The sequence below is a fragment of the Myxine glutinosa genome, chromosome 4, assembly GCF_964187855.1.
Source record: "Myxine glutinosa chromosome 4, kmMyxGlut1.1, whole genome shotgun sequence".
Taxonomy (NCBI): Eukaryota; Metazoa; Chordata; class Myxini; order Myxiniformes; family Myxinidae; genus Myxine; species Myxine glutinosa.
The window spans coordinates 80,343,587-80,359,530 of NC_136264.1; the positions used below are offsets into that span (position 1 = coordinate 80,343,587).

The window sequence follows — 15,944 nt, forward strand, 5'->3', positions numbered from 1 at the left end:
CCGGATGTGAGGGGAGGTGGATACTGGGAAACCGTCGATGTTGAGGGCAAAGTTATGGGTGGACTTGGTGAGCGTTTTTGGGCCAATGATGATTATTTCAGATTTATCACAGTTAAGTTTGAGGAAGTTGATTTGAAGCCAGGATTTTATTTCAGTGATGCAGTTTGTCAGGATAGAGTGGGTGGCGGTGGAGATGGACTTGGTGGAGATGAAAAGCTGGATGTCATCGGCGAAGCAGTGGAATTGGAGACCATGACGGCGGATTAAGTGACCGAGGGGGGACAAGTAAAGGATGAAGAGGAGGGGGCCAAGAACTGAACCTTGGGGGACACCTTGGGGGAGGGGAGCAGTGGGGGATTTGCAGTTATTGATGGAGATGAACTGACGTCTGTCAGAGAGGTATGATTTAATCCAAGAGAGGGCAGTGCCGGTAATGTTAAAGGTGGTTTCAAGTCGGGTGAGGAGGATGGTGTGATCGATGGTGTCAAAGGCGGCGCTGAGGTCGAGGAGGATGAGAATGTTGAGGTTGCCAGCGTCAGAGGAGAGGAGAAGGTCGTTGGTGATTTTGAGGAGAGCAGTTTCAGTACTGTGGTAGGAGCGGAATCCGGATTGGAATGTTTCATACAGGTTATTGGCAGAGAGGTGATGTTTGAGTTGAGTGGCTACAGCGCGTTCCAAAACCTTTGACAGAAAGGGTAGGTTGGAGATGGGTCTGAAGTTATTTAGGGTGTCAGGGTTTAGTCCAGGTTTTTTCAGAATGGGGGTAACAGCAGCAATTTTGAGGGATGGTGGGACGATGCCTGTAGACAGGGAGGAGTTTATTGTTGCAATGATAAGTGGAGAGAGAGCAGGAAGGGAGGCCTTGACAAAGCTGGAGGGGATGGGGTCAAGAGTGCAGGTGGCAGTTTTCATTCCGATGAGGAGTTCAGAGAGGTAAGTAGGGGAGACTGGGGAGAATTGAGACAGGGGATGGCAGGATAAGGGGGGGCAGGTGGTTTGAGGGGGAGCAGGTGCGGCGGTGGTCAAGCTGTTGTAGATGTTTTCAATTTTGCGTTGGAAGAATGAAAGGAAGGAGATGCAGTTGTCTATTGTGAATGACTGGGTGGTGGTGTTCAGGGGGCTGAGGAGTTTGTTTATTGTAGAGAAGAGTGCTTTTGGGTTTCCGGAGCCAGAGTGGATAATTTGAGAGTAGTAGGCGGAGCCGGCGCGGGAGAGGGCATCTTTATAGTGTTGTATGTGGTCCTTGTAGGCCTGGGAGTGAACTGTGAGACCTGTTTTATTGCGGAGTCTTTCAAGTTGGCGAGCACGAGTTTTCATCAGGCGGAGTTCAGGGGTAAACCAGGGAGCAGAATGGGTGAAAGAAACTGTTTTGGTTTTTATAGGCGCAAGTTGGTCAAGGCAGGAGGAGAGAGTGTGGTTGTAGTAGTCAGTGAGGTCAGAAGGGGTGTGGAGGTCAACGAAGGGAGAAGTGGACATTTTTTCAGAGAGGGTCGATGAGAATGAGGTAGGTGAAAGAGCGTTTAGCTTACTGAAGTTGATAGTGCGATAATGCCTTGGTGCTGGGGTGGGGATGTTGATGGTCAGAGTGATGGCTAGGTGGTCAGAGAGAGTGAGGTCGGAGCCAGAGAGATGGTGCAAAATTAGTCCAGTAGAGCAGACAAGGTCCAAAATGTAACCACGGTTATGGGTAGGAAAGTTGACATGTTGAGTGAGGTTAAAGCAGGTGAGTAAATCAGTGAAGTCAGTGGTTAGCGTGGAGTCAGTGGAGTCCATGTGGATATTGAAATCACCAAGGAGGAGGATTGAGGGGGAGAGGGAACATAGCTGGGTCAGAAAGTAGGAGAAGTCAGACAGGAATGATGGGTGTGGTTTGGGAGGGCGGTAGACAACAGCCATGACTGACTGTGTGTGACCAGAGAGTTTAAAAGCCAGGTGTTCAAATGATGGAGCAGATGAGATGGAGATGAGGTTGGTCTTGATGTCTTGTCGGTGAATAACGGCAATTCCACCACCTCGGCCCTCCGAGCGTGGTTTATTGATGTAAGAATATCCATTGGGTGTGGTGAGGTTGAGCGTGTAGTAGTCCAGTGGTTGTTGCCAGGTCTTAGTGAGACAGAGAAAGTCCAGTTTATTTTCCAGGATGTAGTCGTTCAGGATGAGGCATTTGTTGTTGAGGGACCGGGTATTGAACAGGGTGAGCTTGATGTTGTTTTGTACAGCGGGTATGAATCCAGGTGATTTGGCCAGGGTTCGCAGACAGGAGGTGCGATTTTGTGCGTTGTTGTGACCAGTTGTGTTGGGACGATGAGTGGGAGTGCGCTGAGCCGACCAGAGGATGGGGATGGAGTGACCTGATTGTAAATAAACAAACTTACGACCGGAGCCACGGTGAATGTACCTGGGTCCACGCAGGAGTCCATTCGATTTGATTGCAGAGATGCATGATGGGGTGGAGCGGGTTTTAAGCAGGAGAAGCCTTGCGGCGGAGTACCGCAGAGCCATGCCAGCAGGAGCGAAGGGACGAGCACGAGGCCAAGGGTGAGGAGGCGAAACAATCGTCACAACCCACGGGAGTGGGCCCGAGGAAACAGCGAAGGAGCCGAGCAGGTGAAGCCAGGAGCAGAGCCGGGACCATGCAGAGGGCAGACAGGAGCGAAGAGACGAGCACGAGGCCAAGGTTGAGGAGGCAAAGCGGCAAATGCAGCGGCAAACGACCGCCGCCGCTAATCAAGATCACGGCGGCAAACCGCCACCACCGCCGCTGCAAACAATGGGCACAACCCACGAGAGTGAGCCCGAGGAAACAGCGAAGGAGCCGAGCAGGTGAAGCCAGGAGCAGCAGAGCAGAGCCGGGACCGTGCAGAGGGCAGACTCAATGGCCAAAAATCCGCCACGACCACCAGGAAAGCAAGATACGGACAATGGTCCAGTCAGAGAAGCGGCGAGCAAGTGACGCCAGGTCCTCTCACGACCGGACCGGAAACGGAGGCTTGATTAAACCTGTGTGAAGGCAGGTGTGAAAACATACCTTCAGTGGTGGAGGTAAATATGCAACTATTACATCACGAGCTGTGGGTTCAGATGGAATGCCATGCAGGCTTACCCAATGTTTATGTTGCTTGTAACATTGTTTTACACCTTGACGACTTCATCTATCTATAATTCCAGTAATCTCTGTGTGTGTGTATGCGACCGCTGTTTCTCGACAACTACCGGTCCGATATACTTGAAACTTGCCAGGTATATTGCTGGGGACCCGAGGATGTGCCTTTTCAAGGTTTCATATTAATCGGACAATTACTTACCGAGCTATGTCCAAAAAACGATTCAACCAATCAGAGAGCAGCGAGCTATCGCGTGTGCCGAACGTGGCGAACACACTCTGCCTCGGACGGCACATTTGAGAGCGTATTCATTTATTTCACGTTGGCAAACTATGTTGCCGCTATGTTGGCGTTAAACTATGTTTTAAAACTAATTAAAACCATTTCATGTAAATAGAGGGGGGGGGGGGGGGGATTGTCACTGTACTCGCAAGCCGTTCACCGTTCGCTTTGGCGTTGCGAATGGACCAAAACATTTCATGGACCAAACCATTTCATGTAAAGCGTTCGCCGTTTGCTTTGGCGTTGCGAATGGACCAAAACATTTCGTGGACCAAACCATTTCATGTAAATAGAGGGGGGGGGATATAATTTTAGATATATATATAGTACGGGCATGCCCTAGTTCATGAAAATGCATGACCGTACTTCGATGTTGGTCAGCAGAATTTCTGAGATGGGGTGTGAGAGCACAGATATATACCACTAATGCCTTTCTCCCTTTATATCGCGGCATGAAATTAGGATTTGGCAAAGGTACTCGCACACATTGGCATACACATTTACTGGGCACTGTGGGATATTTCGGTATCCACAAACAAATGTTAAGCAGTCAGGTGGATTAACATCCCTTCAAAAGGATAGGTGTAAAGATGGTGCGAAGGCAAATGTGCTACCTCTGAGTTCTCGTGTCAGTTCAATTTTTAATTTGTCCATATTTTTAATTTGTCCATAATATTCAAAGTTTAATATTCAAAAGTTTAATATTCAAAAGCCAATTTAACCAAGAACGATGATTGTGGTTTAGGTGAGGAAGGAGCCATGGCTTAAAAAAGGGCTCGACTTGGAGTGGGATGACCTGAATCGTCAGGAGTGCATGGTGGAGCTTATCCTGTTAATACAACACATGCAGCAGGAAAGAATCAACCCACAATTTGAACAGGTGAGGGCAGTTTTTTGGTACACTGAATGGATCAGGAAGCAATGCAAGATAAAAAGAACAGTAGAGAGGAGAGGGGGACATTAACATAAATTACAAGGACATTAGGAGATGTGTGTTACATTAATTACAAGGATATTAGGAGAGTGAAGGGGATTATTTACCTTTTAGAGACATAGCCTGCCTTCTGGTGGCTCATTGTGATTTGGTTTGATGTTATCTTGTGATGTGCCAGGGTGTGGCGGCAGAAAAGATGCCACCATGGATGGAGGCTTTGCACCGAAGGATGACGTCCCAGACAACTCATCGCAATGTTCTTTTTTTTTTAGCTCGACTTGTCAGCAATTGCCAAGAGGTCCATAAAGTTTCATACTATTTCAGTACCTTCATTCATTTGTGCTAATAGGCCATCCATTTGTATATGAATTTCTCCCTCACTACGTTTCCCCCCTAAAAAAATTAAGTTGGACTTTCTTTATACTACAAGTGTACTCTCTGTAAAATAGCAACGCACTGCACTTCACGACAACACAATACAACTACAGTATGACTGCAGTTTCACTCACCTCACGACAGTATTTTTAACACGGTTTTGGTGAAACGTAGCCACAAGCTTCATATCTGATGCTTAACGAAGGTGTATTGACCACATCAAAATCTGCGTTCATTAAAGGGGTCTATGGGAGGGTGGTTGACCTCCAAAAACAGGTATCTGCTCTCCTCTCCAAAACTACACACACAATTTCACTGAATCGTCACCCATGATGTGCCAAAGTTTGTTCACGGCACAACAAAAATCTGGGTCTAAGAAGGTCTTTGGGGGGTTTTGGCCCACCAAAATTGATGTTTGCTCAAACAACAACATAATAGGTAAAACGCGGGAATTCATTTTGTCGTTCATAATAATAATAATAAAAAAAATAAAAAATAATGGTTGTCCTGAGAACAGACATTGTGTGTGTATGTGTGTGTGTATGTGTGTGTGTGTGTGTGTGTACATATATATATATATATATATATATATATATATATATATGTGTCCATGTCTGTCCGCATGTGTGTGTCCAGCACGCGTGCATGTCTCGCTGGTTGTTGTCTCCATTTGCGGGTTTCAGGAGGTGGAACAGAGTCCTCCCTGGACCTAAAGTATCCATCTCCACTTCGGTAAGGGATTACAGTTCATGGACCAATCTGTTCAACTTTTTCAGAGTTTTGTTCCAAGTTCTCTTTTCAAGATCGTCACCGAACCATGGATTGCCTCCAGTTGTAGTTCATTTGTGGTAATATTCCCGGGGATGGTTTTCAAAATCTCAGTGAGGTTCTTCCTGTTGCTCCAATTATCACTGGTACAATTTCGATGCTCTTCAGTTTCCAAAATCTCTTGACCTCATTTTTGATGTCCTGGTATTTGGTCATTTTCTTGATTTCTGCGTTGTTTAGGCCAAAATCGCTGGGAACTGATGGCTGAAATAGCATCGCTGTCTTTTTTGTTGTTGTTGTTCCTGAGCACAATGGTCTGTCGCAATGCTTTGTTTTCTACGTTCACACTCGATGGAATCATGAGGTCGTACATGAGCATGACATCCTCATTTACAATGATTGCCTTTGGTTCGTGTTTTCATGAGTTTTCTGGTACTGGCTGGGATGTTAAAATTTTTGCAGGTGTGTGTGTGTGTTGGTGTGTTGGTGTGATGTGTGTTTTGTGTGTTTTTGATCGATACAACTTGGTCTTTTCTTGGGCCAACTATTATTCAAAGAAAGATGTAGGAATGGTTTCACATGATCATTTCTTGTGATCATACCTACCTTGTTTCCATACATTTTGGAGTAACATCCCCACATCTCTATACATTTTGAATTTTTTCTATTACTTGCAGTTAATGTATTCTTATGCAGTAAACTGTCTACTTCAGTAACTACAAAAAATTCACTTTCCCTTTCAATAACGAACAAAATTTCTCTATCACAAAAACTTCAGTAATTAAGTAACTACATTAACTTCCGTAAACTCTAGTAGTATAGTGCTTAATTACAGTTACTATGATTTTACTACTGTGTAGCTCTTGCCTGCATAACTTTTATGCATTTGAAATGAATATGATACTATAAGAGTTTAAAGAAATGTGATTGCTTTGCAAGTATGATCTACATTCAATTTAAAAAAACAAACTAGAAAGAGCAATCGGACATTGCAGACCCCCGCCAGGACGTGTTTTCAGTGGTTTTTAAGGCTTTTGTGTTTAAATAAATATGGCGGCCGAACTACGTGACTGATGATGTCATCATGTTTTTTTAGTGATTCTTCACCATTGGTGAAGGGCCAAAAGGTAACGATACATGGACGATACAAAAGGTAACGATACATGCAGAAAGGGAGGTAGGGCCAAAAAACGATACATAGCAGGATATCTCAAAAATTTGTGGACGGATTTGGACGAAACTTGGTGGACCGGTTGGGTGTCTGACAAGGACGATTCAATTCGATTTTGGTGAAGATCTGAATATGGATTCGGATATGATAATTATTAAATTTGTTAAGTGTGTCTTCACCATTGGGAGATAGGGCCGAAAACGATACATAGCAGAATATCTCAAAAAGCTACGGGTGGTGATTCCTGTGATTGATTTTGATTAAATGTGATTCTGTATTGTCATTTTCTGGTCTACTCTGAGATACAAAATGTAAACTGTTTACCAGGTGGAGGTATGCTCTCCACTGAGTGCCCTTCTAGTTTTTATATCCAGCACTTTCGGAGATATAAAGGTGCAAAGCTTTTCGGTTTTTCCAAAATGGCGCCCATACCACGTGACTTATGACGTCATAAAAAAAAAACCACCTTTAGAGGCCATTTTATTGGCCTTTTTCGGGGACCATGATTGTTGTTGTTGTTTTTTCGTCCCCTTTTTGAAGCAATGTTTTACGGCCGGATGCCCTTCCTGCCGCCAACCCTTTTTGTCGCCTTTTTACGACAAACAGGGAATTACCAGTGAACTGGTACTCAATTTGCCGACCTCGGAAGGATGACAGGCTGAGTCAACCCCCCTGGTGTTAATTCAGCGATCGACCGGGATTCGAACCCAGGATCTTAGGATCCTAAGCTGGCACCCTAGCCGCTAGCCCAACACCAGTGAAAGAATGGTTCATAATTATGACGTCATTATTATCATTTAAAAAATTATACACGTGGAGTTGCACCTATGGTGAAAATTTCCTGTCAATCGGACCAACGGTTGCAGAGAAAATAATATTTATTCTGTGTGGACAAACAAACAGATAGACAGACAGACAAACAAACGGACTCAAATGCAATACCCTCTCCTCAGGTGAGGGTAAAAATTATGGAAAGAATTTGGGGAAATACAATACGACATCTATCTATAATTCCAGTAATCTCTGTATGTCTGTATGTCTGTGACCGCTGTTTCTCGACAACCACGGGTCCGATATACTTTAAACTTGCCAGGTATATTGCTGGGGACCTGAGGATGTGCCTTTTCAAGGTTTCATATTAATCGGAGAAGTAGTTACCGAGCTATGTCCAAAAAACGATTCAACCAATCAGAGAGCAGCGAGCTATCACGTGTGCCGAACGTGGCGAACAGACTCTGCCTCGGACGGCACATTTGAGAGCGTATTCATTTATTTCACGTTGGCAAACTATGTTGGCGCTATGTTGGCGTTAAACTATGTTTTAAAACTAATTAAAACTACTTTGCGATTCATCGTAACTGCGATTCGTAACTGCCGTTCGCTTTGGCTTTGCGAATGGACCAAACCATTTCATGTAAATAGAGGGGGGGGGGGGATATAATTTTAGATATATATATAGTACGGGCATGCCCTAGTCTATCTATAATTCCAGTAATCTCTGTGTGTGTGTCTGTGTGTGTGTCTGTGTGTATGCGACCGCTGTTTCTCGACAACTACCGGTCCGATATACTTGAAACTTGCCAGGTATATTGCTGGGGACCCGAGGATGTGCCTTTTCAAGGTTTTAAATTAATCGGACAAGTAGTTACCGAGCTATGTCCAAAAAACGATTCAACCAATCAGAGAGCAGCGAGTTATCACGTGTGCCGAACGTGCCGAACAGACTCTGCCTCGGACGGCACATTTGAGAGCGTATTCATTTATTTCACGTTGGCAAACTATGTTGCCGCTATGTTGGCGTTAAACTATGTTTTAAAACTAATTAAAACTAATTTGCGATTCTTTCGCTTTCCTGCGCGTTTGTGCACGCTATGGCGATTTCTTTACCAAACTCCGCAAGCCGTTCGCTTTGGACCAAACCATTTCATGTAAATAGAGGGGGGGGGGGGGATTGTCACCATACTCGCAAGCCGTTCGCTTTGGACCAAACCATTTCATGTAAATAGAGGGGGGGGATTGTCACCGTACTCGCAAGCCGTTCGCTTTGGCTTTGCGAATGGACCAAACCATTTCATGTAAATAGAGGGGGGGGGGGATATAATTTTAGATATATATACACAAAGAATTAAGTTAAGCACCCCCCCCGTTTTTTTACAACCTCGCACATTACAAGTTTGTTGTCGTCAAAACAGTGTAATATACCCATGATATTGCTATATGTTCTGGAGAAGTGATATTATGGTCACATAAAAACATAACAATCATGCCGTTTTCAATATTTTATTCTGAATAATTTAAGGTGAAATTTTTTGGGAATTTTAGGCATATTTTCACCTCAATTTAAGTATGGAGCTACAGGGCCATCACGGACAGTGTGGATGACGTTTATGTTTTCTAACGTACAGTCATTGTTCTGAGAAGACCTCTAGCGATCTTTGCGTCAATAACGTGTGTAGGACCCACGTGATCGGATCACTGACTCAACCAATCACTTTTTTTCACTTTGATCACTCAATTTCATCAATGGATAATTGCTAATGTCATACCAATCATTATTTGATCTCACATACCTTAGAATATATGCCAATGTATACATATACACAAAGAATATATATTAGGGGGTGCTTACCTTAATTCGTTGTGTAGGGGTGCTTAACTTAATTCTTTGTGTATATATAGTACGGGCATGCCCTAGTATTGTTTAAAATAGAGGACCTCAACAATCGTGATTGATATGTATGTACTCAATCCCTCCAACACAACAAAACATACACCCTCCCCTCCCAACCTACACATGGGTCTAGCCCCCTCCCCAACACCTTGGCAGTTGTAATAAAGAGATTGCCTCTAATCTCTCTCCATTATTCATCGTCTATTCTTCTTCAATATGCTAACTCCTACATTTCTCATGCTCTGTCACTCGTTGCCTTTGTCTTTGTCTCTCCATTTATTTTTTGTCTCTGCACATTTTAAAACCATTCTTTCACTTTTTGTCCACAGGTGTTCCGCCCTTACGCAAACTTTTGGCTCACGCCCATGTTGAGCGTAGCTGTGTCTCCGGAGTTGCAGTCACTTGGCATCAATGGTCTACTGAATGACATAACAGTTACCCTGCTTTCTTGGGAATCTATCGCAATTCCAAAAGTATGACTATGTGATGCATCAAATTGATCACCTGATACTTTGATTATATGTCGGGACTATAATTGAGTGTGAACACTAATGAGAAGAGACAGTGGTCGAATGGAATTGGTCAAATGAAGATGCTTGATTGTTTTTACTTAACAGAATGCTGCTGTGGGAGTGCTTGCTCAGAGATTGATCGACTTCTTTCTGGAAAAATGTGGGCATCGACACCGTGCCCTGCTCCGCCACAACCTAGAAATGATCCGCACCATATTTTCAACGTGGAAAAGCTGCCTCACGGTTCCCTACAGGTAATGCAGCTTTGAAACAAACCACGTCCACATGCCTCACTGCTTTTTTGTTTCCTTATTCATCTCTGCTTTTGCTCCTCATTTTGGAAAGGTTTTACAAATTGCATTGCCTGACATCCAGGGCAAGGGCTTTTTACTCCCAGGCTACTAACTTTCAAAGGCACAAGTCTATCGAGCTCATGTTTTATTCATTTTTCTTTGGAAATGGATGTGTTTTATTCATGTTTACATAGGTTATACAATGGCTGAAATCAATAGAATGCTGCTTGGGTTGGGAAGGGGTAGGGGTATTACAGTAGAGAGGTAGGGGAGGGCGCTGTTTGGCAGTTCTGCTTCTTTGTCGTGGACCTCTTCTGCTGCGGAGCTTTACTATTGTGTGTGTGTGTGTGTGTGTGTGTGTGTGTGTGTGTGTGTGTGTGTGTGTGTGTGTGTGTGTGTGTGTGTGTGTGTGTGTGTGTGTCCGTCCGTCCGTCCGTCCGTCCGTCCGTCCATGGCCAAATGGAGTAGTAGTATTTTTCTTGTACTTGAAAGTACTTGTACAAGTGCAGTTTGTACTTGAATTTCTTGTAGTATTCTGTCATCCTTCCGAGGTCGGCAAATTGAGTACCAGCTTGCTGGGATGAATGATCACGGTGTGTACACCGTATCCCTGCGCATCGTAAGAGCGTGACCAAGGATTGGCGTCAGGAAGGGCATCCGGCCATAAAAAAACATTGCCTCAAAAAAGGGAACCATGATGATTGTCATGGGGCCCGCAAGGCTAACCCCCGCCCTAGCGGGGAAAATGGCCTTAAAACGATCATTCATTCATATTCAATGAGGAATTTTTTTTTGATTTTTTTTTTGCAATACTCATGTGTCTTCATCTTCTGGATCTGTCCATAACTGCCCTATGCTCATGTATTTTTACTTTAATATTGTTGTGTGATTCCCCCTGGTTAATACCGGGAGAGTCACAGATAACAAAAGCCAGCTTCTCCAAAGGCGATCAGTTCAATTGCGGACTTTATCTATGCGGGGGATGAAAGGGGAGGAAGCTGAAGCACTTACCTGACTGATCCTGCCGGGCAGTCCTGAAACCTGCAGAAAATCAACTCATGAAAATCCGGATTTAAAATGTTCAGAAAATAATGAAAGGATTTATTAAATATAATGCCGTTAATAAGAAAAATGCGACGGTAAAACTAAATTCCTACAGGATCCTTCACACCAGACTGGGTCCGGCCGGCGTGGAGCGCGAAGCGCACGCGTTGGCGGGAACTTGGCCTCGCTGCACCTGTTCGCGCTGCAGCGCTCGCATGGGGTCTCGTCGCGCTGTAGCGGCCAGCCACGTGTTGTTTCCGCCTGCAAAACTCTCCTGAGTCTCTGCACGTCTCCCGGTGGCATCTCTGAACATGGCCGGCCCAAGCACAAATGCGTGAGGGAGAAGAACAAGGGAACCAGAGGAGGGCAAGAACAGGGCAAAATCGGAGGGTAAGAAAGCAAGAGGGTAGGAGAGAAAATGTCGGTCCTTGAGTTCTTCTAACATCGGGTCGTGACATCATCAGCGCTTCTCCACCAATCAGCGCGCCGCTTCTTTCTCGCCCCTTATGTCATCGGTGGTCTTCGCCAATCGGTGCTCTGCTTCCTCCTCGGCCTTCCTTCCACCAATCAGCGGGTAGCTTCTTGCCCTGCCCTGGCCAATCACGGGTCCCTTCTTACCCTGGCCTTCCAGTTTGTTTGTTTTTTTTGTTTTTTTTGTATACAAGATCGAGGCTCGTGAAAGAGCTAACATTAAGCACACAAAGACAAACCGACACATAAAACATATCACATGGGGAGCGGCAGACAAGATGGGGAGAGAGGGGGAAGGACACAAACAACATTTGAGAGCAGGGACCGAGAGACATGGAGACATCGAGAGATCTGTGGGAGGGAGAGGGCTTTGGGGGAGGGGGAGGCATAGGAATGGGGGGTGGGAGAGGTATAAAACATATGGACACTGCCAGGACTTCCAGGAAAGAAGTTGGAATTTCAAACGAGGTGGATCTGGGGTGAATTAGCAGGGGTAGAAAAGATCAAGGTTTTGGATGGAGGAAGATAAGAGATGGTGGTGAACAGCTGTTTTAAAGACCTGGAGGGAGGAGTGGGATTGAAGGGAGTGTGGGAGTTTGTTCCAGAGGCAGGAGAAAAGAGGAATGAAAGAGTGAAGGTGAGCAGAGAGCCGAGATTTCGGCAGTTTAACCATCAGAGGGTTGCTGGCAGATCTTGTGCGACCTGTAGGAATATTTGGGGGACAAAGCACAGAGAGAGCTGGGGGAGCAAGGCCGGAGAGGAGTCTGTAGAAGACAGAAAGACCACCTCCCTGCCTGCGGTGAGTGAGTGAAAGGCCCTCGGAGATAGCTTCATCGTGGGAAATTCCAATGATTCTGAAAGCTTTGGTTTCAACAGCGTGAAGCCGAGCTCGGTGTGAGGTAGGAGCACTGGCCCATAGGGGAGAACAGTATTCCATTGAGCTGCGGATGAAAGCCTTGTATGTGGTGAGGAGCTCAGGTGTGCCGAGGAAGGACTTCGCACGACGGAGGATGCCCAGTCGGCGACTGGCTTTGGAGGCCAGCCTGGAAATTTGGTTTTCCCAAGAAAGATCATGGCAGATAGTGAGACCCAAAAGCTTGAGCGACAGAACTTCTTGGAGAGGATTGTTGAGAAAGTAGATGGGAGGGTTGTCCAGTCGATCTTTTCAGAGAGACATAGTAAGAGTGTGAGATTTATCAGGATTGAAAGACATGTGCCACTTGTTTGACCAGTCTGTGATTTTGTCCAGGTTGACTAAGGGTTGGCATCAGGAATGGCATCCGGCCATAAAAACAATGCCTCAAACAGGGAACCATGATTGTCATGGGGCCCGCAAGGCTAACCCCCGCTCTAGCGGGGAAAATGGCCTTAAAACGATCATTCATTCATTCATTCATTCTTCAGAGAGTGAGGAGGCTGCAGACTGCCGATCTGAGGGAAGAGGAATGGAGCGGCAGAGAGTGGAGTCATCAGCAAAGAGATAGAGGGGATTTTCCAGAGAGTCGGAGAGATCATTGATAAAAACCAGAAAAAGCACAGGGCCCAGAACACTGCCTTGGGGAACTCCAGCCTGAACAGGAAGGGGAGATGAGAGAAATCCATTCAGGGCCACATGTTGACTACGACCAGAGAGGAAGTCCGCCAGCCATGCGTGGAGATTTCCATGGATACCATAGGAGGAGAGTTTGGTGAGCAGAGCTGGGTGCCAGACCGTATCGAAGGCACGTGATATGTCAAGGGAGACAGCTCTGATTTCCTGTTTGGCATTGCGGACCTCCATCCATTGTTGAGACAGCAGAAGCAGCATGTCCAGAGCAGAATGACCTGGTCTGAATCCAAATTGATGATCGGAGATCAAACCATTGGAGAAGAGGAAGGATTTGATATCCGAAGCAAGGATGGATTCCATGACTTTGCTGATAATTGGGAGCAGGCTGATTGGTCTGTAGTTGCAAGGATCTGTTTTTGCACCTTTTTTGTGTAAAGCGGTAATGTTTGCTGATTTCCAGGATGTTGGCAGATGACCGTGAGCAAAGGAGAGGGTGAAAAGAACAGAGAGAGGGTGAGATAGAGCAGCAGAGCAGGATTTTAGGACCCGTGGGCTGATGCCGTCTGGTCCAGTTGCAGAATCAGAGTCGAGGTTTGACAAAAACTCCTCCACCTTGTCAGGAGAGAAGGACACAGAGTCCAGGAGCAATTGGGTTCGACTGGGTAAGGTGGGAACAGAGAGAGATGGGTTTGGGACACAAGATTTTGAGGCAAACACAGAGTTGAGGCATTCGGCTTTGTCACGTGCGGTGTCAACTGTGTAGCCATTTGAGGTAAGGGAGGGGATGGAGGGGGAACAAACACCAGAAACGGATTTGACCAGACGCCACCAGGATTTGGAGGAAGGAGACAGGTTTGAGAGTTCGGTCGACTCCCGTCCAATAGCGAGTCGCTTCTTGCTCCGCCCTGACCAATCACGGGTCCTCAGGGCGTGTCTTCGGCCTGCCTGTCTCTTGTGGCGATGTAGCTGGTGCGTCCCAAATGGCAGTGTTCAGAACTGGCTTCCGGTTGGTTTTATTGTTATTATTTAGTGCAATTAATGGCATTTCTCACTAGTGTCTACGGTGCAATGCCAAAAGAGCCAAAGGATGAATCACATAGAGTAAGACTTACAAGGGATCATTTATCCTTATCCCCTAAGCTAGTTAACATGCCCCGCCCCCTCGTGACGGGGAGGAAGATGCACCTTACTACGACATTCGGCTAAACAGAACTTATTACATGGTGATAGGTCTTACCCGACATCCGGAGCATGATACCTACATAAATCTACCTGACTCTACATATTACTACCCCACAAACATAACGACATATCATTATTTTGTAAGTTGTGCATGTCAGCTTCACAAAACCGCATCCCTTGCATAGCTTGTTTTGGCAATACAGTATTGACAAATCCCCTGTGGCGCAGATTAGGTTAAAAAAAAAAACAATCCTGAGAAACTGCGTGGAATTAGCTCATGCTCAGAATACTAGAATCACTTCCCGCCGCTTGGGCAAGAGATCGCTTCCAAATTGGCTTTAAGCCGGCCATCAAATTCAAAGTGACTGCTTCGGCATTTTGCAGCCTTTTACCCGAATCATATTTAATTTGCGTCATGGGGGTTGTAAATGCGACATTATTATAATGATGTGACATTTACCCTCACAGTAAAATTACAGTACACTTTTTAAATTCCAAATGTATATAAACACCATGTACCACACCAATGCCTGCTCAAATAGTTTGATGTTGATTCAAGTGAGTAGTTGATCACATCAATGGATAATGTGAATAAAGTTAATTATATGTATTAAATGTTGTTTCATTTTTGTCATTTTCAAATAACTCCACGGTAGGTGTTTTAAATTATGATTGGTTGGTGTAAGGTCACAGACTATTTGCCCTGGACTAATGAGTTCTGAGGGCATTTGTCGGACCCGGTGAAAAATTTATCTCACTTCTTCTCTTCTCCTTCCAGGCAAATATATGAAAGGTTTTCAAAGACGAACGTAGAAACTGATGACATCACCATTGGTATCCAGTTACTTGGTGTTGTGCTGGCCTCAGATCTCCCCCCTTACCACCCAGACTGTGGTGTCGACAGGCAAAGGTACATTCAAGTTTATTCATCATAAACCTTGAGCTAGTCATTAAATTCAACAGTCAGCACTGAGTACAGATGTCTTCTTCCTTATGAGGCTCCAATGTATTCCATCTGCAAAAAATGGTCGAGTTTTCCATACCCATGCATCTCCTCTCCCTGTACATGTCAGAAATAGTCCCTCCTAACTCAGTTTGTCAGTCTTCTCCCAACATTGATTCTATTTTTATCTGTCCACCTCCTTATTTACTCTAGCCTCATTTGTTTCTACTCTAAACTTTCTTGCCTTTTTTTTTTTACTTTATTTTGCCAATCAGATGTTTTTTTCCCGTTTCAAAGTACATTATTAAAATATGCAAAAAAAAAATCAAAAAGTATTTGAAATTTTTTAATGCAATGGTAGAAGGGAGTTTTTAAAATTCTTATTTCCTGATTTAGTAACAATAGTAATAGATATACACCACATCACACAGGTTCATTGTATATTTTAATGTATGGTTTATGGATGTTGAGAGGTGCTCGATTTGCTGTATTTCACACTCTTGAAAATTTTTTTATTGGATTTGAAATTTTAAGACATAAAAAAATCAACTATATCATAAACTCTGCTTAAATGAAGTCCTTAAGACAAATTTTGATTAACTAATCATTGAAATCTTTTTTAAATCCTTGTTTACGTTGTTCCTT

General features: G+C 44.7%; 1 protein-coding gene across 3 annotated transcripts in view; it reads left to right on the forward strand.

Annotated features, from left to right (window-relative positions):
* PRKDC (protein kinase, DNA-activated, catalytic subunit) overlaps window positions 1–15,944 on the forward strand; it is a 334,330-nt gene that overhangs the window by 188,750 nt on the left and 129,636 nt on the right. For all 3 annotated transcript variants that reach the window (XR_010984003.2, XM_068112798.2, XM_068112799.2), the window contains exons 46-50: window positions 4,132–4,266; window positions 4,499–4,618; window positions 9,635–9,778; window positions 9,923–10,071; window positions 15,135–15,266. Coding sequence is in view for 2 of the 3 variants with exons in the window: in XM_068112798.2 (XP_067968899.2) it covers window positions 4,132–4,266; window positions 4,499–4,618; window positions 9,635–9,778; window positions 9,923–10,071; window positions 15,135–15,266 (680 nt within the window). In the remaining variant the exon portion in view is untranslated. The remainder of the gene's footprint in view (window positions 1–4,131; window positions 4,267–4,498; window positions 4,619–9,634; window positions 9,779–9,922; window positions 10,072–15,134; window positions 15,267–15,944) is intronic.